The 11,984-nt window shown below is 35.5% G+C and overlaps 1 protein-coding gene across 1 annotated transcript in view; it reads left to right on the forward strand.

The window, feature by feature from the left end:
* LOC145247457 (uncharacterized) overlaps positions 1-8,895 on the forward strand; it is a 76,943-nt gene extending 68,048 nt beyond the window's left edge. Inside the window, exon 3 of the mRNA XM_080109240.1 lies at positions 4,636-8,895. Within this exon, the coding sequence (XP_079965366.1) occupies positions 4,636-5,421 (786 nt within the window). The 3' untranslated portion in view covers positions 5,422-8,895. The remainder of the gene's footprint in view (positions 1-4,635) is intronic.
* Positions 8,896-11,984: the final 3,089 nt, after the last annotated feature.

Raw genomic sequence — 11,984 nt, forward strand, 5'->3', positions numbered from 1 at the left:
CACTAGTGAAATGTTGGGAAACACAAGTGAAAAGTTGGGAAACACTAGTGAAATGTTTGGAAACATTAGCAAAATGTTTGGAAACACTAGTGAAATGTTGGGAAACACTAATGAAATGTTGGGAAGCATTAGTGAAATGTTGGGAAAAACTTGCGAAATGCTGGGTAACACTTGTGAAATGTTGGGAAACACTAGCGAAATATTGGGAAACACTAGTGAAATGTTGGGAAACACTAGTGAAATGTTGGGAAACACTAGCGAAATGTTGGGAAGCATTAGTGAAATGTTGGGAAAAACTTGCGAAATGTTGGGTAACACTTGTGAAATGTTGGGTAACACTTGTGAAATGTTGGGAAACACTAGCAAAATGTTGGGAAACACTAGTGAAATGTTTGGAAACACTAGCGAAATGTTGGGAAGTACTAGTGAAATGTTGGGAAGCACTAGTGAAATGTTGGGAAGTACTAGTGAAATGTTGGGAAGCATTAGTGAAATGTTGGGAAGCACTAGTGAAATGAAACTGAAGTCTTGGAAAAGGAAAGAATAAAACATGCTGAACACAACTAATGAAGTAAACATTTCGAAATGTGAATCTTGTGAGCAGATACTCTTATTGGTTTACTTTCGGCAGCCTCATAACACACTTTCCTTCTTTTGTCATTTAATCCTCACATTTCATGAGCAATGTTTCTGACAAAGGAGGAAGAATTGCTGCTGTATCGGAATCTATCCATCTAACATTTATCGTTGGCTAATTTCTGACTTTGAGATAGTGTTTCTTCTTTTTTTTTTACTTCCTTATATCAAGTGGCTTGCTATTTCGTCTGGAGCGATTTCCATAAAAAGAAAAAAAAAATCAGTATAGAAAATAGAAATTGACAAGAAACATAACTAATTCTAAGTCAATAACGACATAAATCTAAAACAGACTCTACATTGTAATCCAAGGTCAAACCAATTATAATGGATTATATTTTTTGCATAATGTTCTCATGATTGTGCAGTTCTTCAAATGAACATGTAAACCTGTTTCCAATTTTCTTTTCTCACACGGCCATAAAAACCGTGATATTTCTGGCACCGTTAACGTTGTTAAAAATAATTCTTTCTAACACTTCAAATTAGTTTGATTGTTTTCCATGAGAAACGAATCAATTTGTGGGATCGAGAAGGAATGGATTTGACACTAGTTTTTCATCTGCAACTGACTACCATTTGTTTTGCCATTGTTATTGTGGCACCAGCCTTGGTGGTTGTTGGGTTAGGTTTTTTTTATAGTAATTCTACAAATTCAACGGACGATCAAGTGACAACAAGTATATCTATAAAAGTGAACGTGTCTGTGTGTGTGTCTGTGTACATTTCTCTACATAATAACTCTGTCAATTTTTAGTCTACAGACTCGAAATTTGATATAGAGGGTACTGAGATTTGGGAAAATCGATGTGATCGGTTTTTGGCTAGAAATTTGGCAATTAAGGGGTCAAAGTTCAACGATTTGGCCTTTGAGAACTCTACCAAACTCCTCCGACAATTTTGGGTCTACGCACTTGAAATTTTAGATATAGGTTCCTTGGACATGGATCTAACTTAATAACTTGATTTGAGCCCAAAACAATAAATGTTAAGGGGTCATAATAGGGGTCAAAGTTAAAAAAATATATACCCCTGCAGTCTCTTCCAAATTACTCAGACAATTTCTGGTCTAAATATGTGAAATTTTACATAAAGGGTATTCAGAGATACGGCAAGCTTTTTATCAGTTTGAGTCGAAAAATTTTAGTTACCAATATATAAATGTATGTATGTATGTATGTATGTATGTCTGTTTGCATATCTGCCTTAAACTTTCAATAGAGGCGACGGATTTTACCAAGATCAGTATCGTTTACAAGTTTGACCTTTCATACGACAAATATCGAAAAATTGGCTAAAAACATTAATATCTTTCCCTTCAACTAGGCACTGTTCTACAGGGGGTGGGGTCACTTTTTTCGCCCATATTTTTGAAAGTTATCCTTTCCTTTAGATTGTTTAGCCTTAATTTTTAAAAATGTCACTTCCAGTTTGGCGGTGGTCGTAACAGCATAAACGTTAGGTTTTACCCCGTTCTTTTCTTCCTTTGCGGTATGGGTTCGAGCCTGCCTTCCTACTACCACTTTTTTTTTTTTTGCTCAACATACACATCCAAACACCTGGGCAACGCCGGGCTGAAATGCTAGTATATATATATATATATATATATAGTAAAACGATTCATAATTTTGAATTAAAAATCAGTTTCAAAAGGAAAAACAAACAAAATCAACTAGATTGTACGATCATTTCAGAAACGATGTTGATTTTATTTAAATTGACAATAATTTGACAAAAGTTTTGTCCTTTAAAAACAAAGTCTCCTCATCAGCAAAAAATGTTACATTAAGTTACATTACAGAAAGATACGGTAATAAAAATAAAACGCATATTTGCTCTATAACAGTATTGAGCACTTTCTTCAGTTTTTATTAATTACCATCTCCACTATATATATATATATATACTTCAAATTGCTTTCTTTGTGGATAACCTCACAGACTGGACTTCTTCATCTGTGCCTATTCACTAAGATATTTTTCTTGGATCATTTATTATAAACATGGATATTTTATTTCTACCACTTCCTCGGATTCATCTAATTTTGGGCTCAATAATTCGTGAAACCAATTTTTCATTTTTTCCCCACTCCATTTGTTTCATTATTCTACATTTTATTTTCACGCTAGTATGATCCTTTTCATACTTAGTTTCTTTAAATACTTTACAGGCAAAATTTCTTTATGCATTCTGCTAACTCCTCCCTTCTGACGAGATGGAAAGTATTTCTTCAAAACTTTGCAGATTAACGACTCACCTCTATTTGTGTTTCCTTTCCGAATAATAAATGTGTGTTGAACTCTTGCTAAAGTGTTTCTCGATATACTTTATTAAACTATATATATGTATATATATATGTGTGTGTGTGTGTGTGTGTGTGTGTGGTAGAATGGTAAAAGTTTCACCCTAAAGAAAACAACACTACAGCTTTATTTTAAAACTTTTATTGAAAAAATTAGTTCAGGTAACTTGGTTATGTAGTAGAACTGACATCTATTCAATGTAGCCGCCTTCAGACTCAATCACCATCTCGATACGGGTCCGGAACTAGGAGCATGCCTTTTCCACAAATACCAGAGGGAGCAATCAGGTCGGCTTTAGTGTTGTGGAAGTCGTGTTGGTGATGTTCTCAATGTATGACCAAACAAAGTTGTCCAGTGGGTTCAGGTGGAGGTAGGAGGGGGGCAGTGAGAGAAGGGTACAAAGTCGTAGCACTCCTTCTGAATCGAAGCCTGAGTCTCTTTGGACGTAGGCTGGCACCGAGTCCTGCTGCAATACCTAGAGTCTGCCAGCGGCCACCTGATTGCACCAGTGGATCATCCACTTTGGTGTTGACTTTCAAGCTGACTTTAAAGATGTGAGGTGGCATGATGTGGCCTTCACTTAAAACCACACCAAAGACCGTGACCAGAAACTTTGTTTTCATCACCCTGAGCACGTCCCTGTTACTCATGGCAATCCAGCGATGCATTTTGAGGGTGCTGGCAATGGTCCTGTTGTCGTAACTTGGATTGGTAGAAAGCATAAGTTGTACAGTGGTGCATCTCCGATATCGCTTGTTGAGCATTGCGTCACTTTCAGACATGATAGAAGGCTTCTATAGCTTTATCGTTCTACCCATACATATATATATATATATATATATATATATATATATATATATATCTATATAAAGCAAAAGTAAAGTTGAATACTTCATTATAATCAAATGTTTAAACAAGGAATAGAATATGAGAAAATCCTTTAAGCCATGGATTTTCAAAGAAATAAGTCTTATACTTAAAAAAAAAAACTATTTAAAGATTAAAGCTGACTACAACATGGTCGTCTTCAATTCCAATGTAAACAAATTCTTGCTGAGCCTTCTTTAATCAAATTCTACCCACTTTCCAACATTAACGTTTACTATACTGTTGTCCAGGTGGCTTCTGTAATCTCATTAATCCTTATCCACAAGTGGCCTTCGGGCCTTCATAAGTGATGACTATCATGTAATATATATATATATATATATATATATATATATATAACTTTTACACCGGCTTGATATCTAGGGTTTTTAATTGGTATCAACCAAATATCTTTCAATCTCTGGCCCCCCCCCCTTCGCCAATCTTTTACGAAAAACACCCATCTAGCTGAATCCACTGTCAAAAACTTTCCCCACTCTTTATCTATGCCTAAATCAAAACGTAGATTCCATGAACAAAGCTTCTTTCTTAGAACTGCACGCCTGTGGAACTCTGTTCCGTCTGCCTGCTTCCCTCCTGACTGCAACTTGGATGTCTTCAAGTCCAACGTAAACAAATTCCTGATAAACCGCCCCCTTAAGTAGACACTCTAAAATATCCACACTAACGTACTGTACTTACAATAACCCTTATCCATGAGTGGCTTCCGGGCCTTGATAAGTGGTGATCACCTTGCAAAAAAAAAAAAAAAAATGATAAGAATAATAATTCTTTAATGACCAATTTCTTTTTTCTTTTTTTTTTTCAGGACCCTCCTTCCAAAACGGTGGTTAATGGAGCAGAGAAAACAAATCATACAACGGCAGTGAAATCAGGAAGCAAAAACTATGGCGGAATTACAGCTGGCATCATTATTCCGTTGTTAATCATCTTTGTCATAGGAATGTCAATCTATATTTGGTACCGCAAAAAATATCCCGTCAGAATGATTGTGGGTAAAGAGTTCTCTAATTTTACCAACCCGCTTTATATCAAGAATTCAAACACAGTGTCTGTCGATATGAGCCCCAAACTTAAAAAGTCGAAACCTTCGTTGGCGCTTGTGATAGACAAACCGAATCCCCTACGACACAGCGGGAAGGACAATTTTGGCTTTGAAAACGAAACGGACGTTAAGGTTCCAGAAAATAAAGATGCGGATATATGTCCACCAGAAAGCGAACATATACCGCTAGAACTTGTGAAATCTTTAGACAAAAACGAGAAAAATGCTTCAGAAATGTCCGAAGAAAGCGAACGCAGAAATAGTACAAAGGATGACACGGTAGATATCGCGAAAACGAATGAAGCTGACCAAGTGTTAAGCACGAATGTTGAGGCAAATGAAGTCCCCGAGGCAGGGGTCGACAAAGAGCAGAGCAAAGAGGTCAAAGATGACAAAACGGACTGTGAAGTTGACGGTAAATTGAAAGGTGAAATGGATGAAAAAAATGGGGTATTACAAGTCGCAGATGACAAAATGGACGCCATGAATGATAATGTACAAAGTGATGTCAAGTCAGTAACAAAGAAAGACGATGTAGCGCAAAGCTGATGATCAAACAACGATCATGAAGCATAACTGGATGCAATTAACAAGAATCAGAACCCAATCGAGTCTCTAACTCAAAATCTGCAGCAAACGGTGTTGAATCAGATTTAGTTCCACAGACTTCCCGTTTTTGTTACTTTTCACGCTTGCCACGTTTTGTACTAGTTTTTATTTAATTAGTCTAATTGTCAGGTGCAAGTACAGAATAGGTAACAAAGCCACTCATTCTCCCTCCCCATGTTCAAGAATAGCTGTCTAAATAATCTTTGGCAGTTTACAGACCGTGCTGAAATAATAACGTATTTAGAAAGCCATTCTTAACATATGGAGGGCGTGAGTTTTATTAACTACTAGTAGAGAACAATACGCTTAAAAATAATATTTTAATTTATGCAGATTTAATATATATTATTATAGTGTCAATTCTCTACCGATTATTATATATCATATTGTACCCAATATATAATATTGATTAAAAAAAAAAAAAAAATGACTTGGATGCCATCAGCTAGAATTGAAGCTGAAACCAAAACTTATGAAGAATTTTTGGTAAAATTATTTATTACAAGATTCAAGCAAGCAAAAAAGGATGCCCGGACGGTTTTATGATTATTAAGATTCTGTACTTTCACCTAACAACTTACTGAATAAATTAAGAAATTTGTGAAACCGACTCTCTTGCCATAAGTTATATTACAAATGAAGGAACAGTATCTGACCGAACACTGTTTGCTGCTGAATTTGAGTCGGGTAATCTTTTAGTTTGCTGACAAAGCCTTATAACAAAAACTATTAGAGAAGAAAGAAAAAAAAACGTTTGTGTATTTTTTTTTTAAATGAATAAATATATATAAAAAAAGAAAAACCTAAATTGCAAATAAAACTCATATTTTGAATTATTTGGATTATTCAAACTGCTGTTCTCATCTTGAGTTTTATTTTCAAAATGTAATTTCCGAGGTTCTTTAGATGTATTTTGTTGAAATGTTTTTGTTAAACTCGAAAATCTGTTATGGACCCTTTATTTAATTCATATGGGTAGTTCCATCAGCCATGACCAGGCAGAAGTCATACATAATGCACAATTGCCTTTCTTAGTCATATTATTTGGACTCTTCGAACTGCTGTTTTCATCTTGAGTGTCATTTTCACAAAGTTTCAGTCGATGTAACCTTTGTCCTTCTTTAGGTGTACCTTGTTGAACTCGAGAATTTGGGCAAAATTTCCAACTGAACCTTTTATTTACTTCATGAGGGTAGCATGCTCTCAGCCAGGACTGGGTGGAAGTATTAAGTATCCAATCATGGCTGACAGAACGAGACTACTACTTTTGTAAAGTAAATAAAGGATTCCGTTTGAAATTCCATCCAAATTCCCGAGTTCAACAGTATTATGACTTACTCTATGAATTAAGTCTTTTATTTGTAAGCCGGAAAATATTCTTAAGTTTATACGTATAATTTAGTTTTCAGTCCGATTGTCTACTGGTGGCATGCGATGCCGCTGTTCTCCCAAGATGGCTGCTCAAGTGTGGTTTCATCTCGTGTGAAGACGTGATAACTTATCTCAGAGTTAAAGCAAGGGAGGCAACTTTGCCTTTACAGAAGAGAAAGTTATTTCCCTTTGACCATGTTAACGTCTTAACCGTACCAAGACCAAGTTACCGATGTACCGGTAATTTCCAAAAATGTTATATAACGAGTAACCACTAAACCGGTATTTTTCCAATCATGTGGTTTTGTGTTTTAAGGGAGCTAAAAATAGCTACCCAATCACTGCTTAGCCTCGATTTAGCGCAAGCCTAACGTTCTACAAATGGCTTTCTTTGTTTTGGCGATGTTGTGAGTTGTTTTGTAGACTAAAGTAGCCATGAAGCGAGCTAGTGACGAACCAAGCATTTCGACAGGTAAAAGAGCGAGACCAAGAAGTTTCACGGTGCAACAAGTGTTGGATAAAGTGACAAATTCTGATTCAGACGAAGGCGAATTTGAATGAGAGTATGTTTCTGAAACAACGCTAGTGATGATGAATATATCGATGAAGGTGAAAGTGATGATAATTCTGATGATGCAAGTAGCCTGTGCATCAAGGAGGGCTCCACCTGTTGGGTGGATTGGTACACAAAGGCTGAATGCTGGCGGCAAAAAATTACTAGCGCGTTTAAATTTTTTTTCACAATTTTGCCCAGGTGGTCAGGGCAAATTAGGTTCAGTAGCTCAGGTCTGGTGGGGTTAAGAGACAGAAACATTCCTGAGTTTGCTAAAGTACACCTGAAGAAGGTTGGAGGTTACATCAACCGAAACCTTGTGAAAATGACACTTAAGATTAGAACAGAAGCCAAATAATACGAATAACTGATCCTCATCTAAAAAATTCAGAAAAGAAATGCATTTTTTAGTATCGCCTACGTATAGGATTCATCCTTTGATAAGTGTTACTTAGAAATGTATTTTACTTAGTTTTTTTTATATGTTATGCTGTTGACACTCAAGATGAGAACAGTAGCCTGAATAATCCAGATAATACTATCGTACTAGAAGACTACTCACACCTGAGAGTATCCCGCACCTCTACCAGGCCACCATTCGCCCATGCATGGAATATTGTTGCCACATCTGTTGGTGCATCTACAACTAGCCTCTCCTTCTTGAATAGGATCCAAAAAAGAGTCTTCAATCTAATATATCCCACTTTGTTAACTAAGCTCCAATTGTTGTCCCATCGCCACAATGTTGCATCTCTGTGCCTGTTTTACAAGTATTTTAATGAAATGTGCTCTGATGAACTCGTTGCACTTGTGCCCCCTCGATCTACAAATCCCCGACAAACCCATTTAGCAACAAAACCACACCCCTTCACTGTTGAGATCCCTAAATGCCAGAAAGCTTTCTATTCTGATAGTTTCTTCCCTCGAACAGCTAGACTTTGGAATTCCTTCCCTGCTACCTGCTTCTCTGGCTGTACTGATATGCAGAAGTTTAAATGTAATGTAAACCAACATCATGTTATTCTTTCTTAGGCACGGCCCCAATTAGTAGTCCTTTACATCCAAGCGGCGATATGCCTTGTTAGGGGTGAACGTGAGTAAAAAAAAAAATCCTCATCTAAAAACTCAGAACGATAAAACGTTATTTAGATTGTTTGGACTACAATTCTTTTTTTGGTTACAATGTTTTTGCTGATGTAACCTTTGACCTTCTTCAAGCGCATCTTGTTAAACTCAGGAATATTCATGTATGGAATTTCAAATGGAATCCTTTATTTAATCCACAGGGGTAGTTCCATCTTGTTCCTTCAGCCATAACCAGGTATCAAATCTTAAATAATTAGTAATTGTATTCTCAGCATCGCCTGCACTGAGAATTGGACCTTCAACTTCCAGAAGATTGTCATTTAGAACTGAGTAGCCTGGGTGCCTGGTTTTGCCCGGCATTTCCCGAGTGTTTGGAGGTGTGTGTTGAGCAAAAAAAATAAAAATAAGTGGTAGTAAGCAGGCTGGCTCAAACTCGTTCCACAAAGGAGGAAAAGAACGTGAAAAAAAAAAAGTGACACATAAGCTGTTGTGCCCATCGCCAAACCGGAAGTGACATAGGTTTAAATTAAGGCTAAACAATAGAAAAAGGCGATGAGCTTCGAAAATATCGGCGAAAAAAAAAATGACCCGCATCCTATAGAAAAGTGCCAAGTTGAGAGTGAAGGAATTAATGTTTTTGGCCAATTTTTCAATACATGTCATCTGAAGAGTCGAGCTTCAAAATAATACCAATCTCGTGAAAATCCGTCACCTCTGTCAAAAGTTTTTGTGAGACATACATACATACATACATTTAAACAGACAGCTGAGATTTATATTATAATATTATAGACTAGCGGGGGTACCTGGCGTTGCCCAGGTGTTTGGAGGTGTGTGTGTTTTTGGGTAAATCAAAACAAAAGAATCGTTGCCCGGGTGTTTGTGTCGGGGGGGGGGGTTAAAAAAAGTTTTGGTAGGTAAGTAGGAAGGATCGAACCCGAAGCCTTGAGGCGAAGTTGGAAAATAAAGTGTGAAAAAAAACAACGTGCGACGCTAACAAGCTCATGATTCCATCTACCCACCTTCTGGTCCACACTCTCCGTCTTTAGCTGGGCGCACATATATGAGGCAGTAAAGAAAGAAACAGAAAATAAAAGCTTTTATATTTTGATACGAAGTGTACAAGTATTTTCTGGCTGATGAGAAATCGAGTGCACAACATACGTTTCAATCTTCCTAAACATATCCAAGTAACAATATGCCTTGTTTGGCATGAACATGAAACAATTAAAAATAACGTAAAATTCTATTCTGTCGTGTCTGATGGAACAAGAACGATCTACTCTAACTTTTCATTGGCACTTATCCTTGAGTGACTCTTGGCCTTGATAAGTGGTGATCCTCATAGTATATAAAAAACATGACTCATAGATTAAGTTAAGATTTCAATTCGAAATTCTGCATAGGTTTCTGGTTGATTTTTCAAAATAGGCAACAAAATAGGGGGGGGGGAGGTAAAAAAATAAATATACAACAAATAAATGTTACCAAAGGCAAGATAAGTTACTCTTCTACCTACAGGGATAATATTTTTGTCTTTTAACTTATTTTAAAGTATTTTTTTTTATTTGAAAATAAAAATAGTGTAAAGCCTGTTGAATTAGAACAAAAAAAAAAATACATTTGTGGTCTCATTCGAGCCATAGCAGAGCCTCGATAATTGCTTAAAAATCAAAAATTAAAACACTGAGAGAAACACATCCAACAAATGTCACCAATTGTGGAAAAAAATTTAATGTTCTACAAGTATTTTGTTTATGTTTTGATTTTTGAGCAATTATCGAGGCTTGACTATGGCTCTAAAGAGACCACAAATTTATTTTCCATTCTAGCTCAACAGGCTTTATATTATCTTTAGTTTTAATTAAAAAAAAACACTTTAAAATAAGTTAAAAAACAAAACAAACTTATTTAGGTAGGTAGAAAATAACTTAGCTTGCCTTTGGTAACATTTATTTATTGGGTATTTATTTATTTATTTTTTGTTGGATTTTCTGGAATATTACAGGTTTTTGAGTTCAACAAAAATAAGTTCCATATTCGAAAATATGTAACTGCAGAAGGTTGGAGATTGCATCGGCCGGAATGTTGTAGAAATAACATCCAAGATGAGAATAGTAGTCTGAATAATGAAAATAATCATCATCTAAAAAATTCTAAAGAAAAAAAAATTCTAAAGGGGGAAAAAAAAAAATTCCAATTCTTTCAAACTAAACATGTCAAAAATGACCCCCCCCTGCTTATCTATGGACATTATTGGGTGTTTTCAGGTGAGATTTTTTTTATAAAGAATCTGAACTTATACGAAGTTATACAAATGTGCTAATGAAAAGAGAGGTAAAAATGAAATAAAAATAAAAAATCGAAATAAATAAAACGAAACGATTCTTGTCCAGAATTTCACCTATATATATATAAAAAAAAAAAAAAATGAAAGAAAAATCTGTATAATGTACGATCTCATGAAGAAACGAAAACGTCATATTCCAAAAATCACATAAATTGATTAGGGTAGTTTAATTTTTATAAACAAAATCATTTTCAAGTGATTAATGGGAATTTGTAGGCATTACAACATAAATATCACAAGTTTGAATTATTGTTGAGTTATCTTTCTTTTTGTTTTTATAGATTGTCTTCTAAATGGTGGACGAGACACATGCTCTTCGGTTACTCATAAAATTTGATTTTCGTATTTAAAAATAAAACTACTTAACGTAAATTTTGGAATATGATAATTTCGTTTCATCATGGGTATGTACACTATACAAATTTTTCGTTATTTTTGTTTTTTAATATAGGGGCGATTCTGGACAGGAACCAATAAAACAAACCTTTTTAAGTATTGAAATTCGATTGTATGTTTCTTTTTTGCTTGATTTTTTTTTTTTTTTTAAATTTATTGAGATAGTAATGGAACTGTAAATATGTTGCATGTTTATAATGGATATGAATAATAACCTTGCTATGAGTGGGAGATATTTGACCGAGAGAAGAGATACCATGCCAAAAATTGGGAATATGTCTGATCTGGAGGTTCTGACCACCAAGAATTTTTTTTTTTTTTTTACACACGTTCACTCCTAACAAGGCATATCACCACTTGGACGTAAGGGGCTACTATTTGGAAACATTCCAAGGAAAGATTAAGAAGATGTTGGTTTACATTACATTTAAATTTCTGCATATCAGTACAGCCAGGAGAGCAGGTATCAGGAAGGGAATTCCAAAGTTTAGCTGTTCGAGGGAAGAAACTATTAGAGTAGAAAGCTTTCTGCCATTTAGGGATTTCAACAGTGATTTTGTTGCTAAGCGAGTTTGTTGGGGGTATGTACATCAAGGGGAGACTAGTGCACCAAGTTCATCAGAGCACATTCCATTAAAGAATTTGTAAAATAGATACAGAGATGCAACATTGCGGCAATAGGTCAGGGGTTGGAGCTTAGTTGACAAAGTGGGACCTATTAGATTGAAAACTCTTTATTGAACCCTA

Source organism: Euprymna scolopes, chromosome 25 (assembly GCF_053919585.1).
Source record: "Euprymna scolopes isolate OS-2025 chromosome 25, ASM5391958v1, whole genome shotgun sequence".
In the NCBI taxonomy this organism is placed as follows: Eukaryota; Metazoa; Mollusca; class Cephalopoda; order Sepiida; family Sepiolidae; genus Euprymna; species Euprymna scolopes.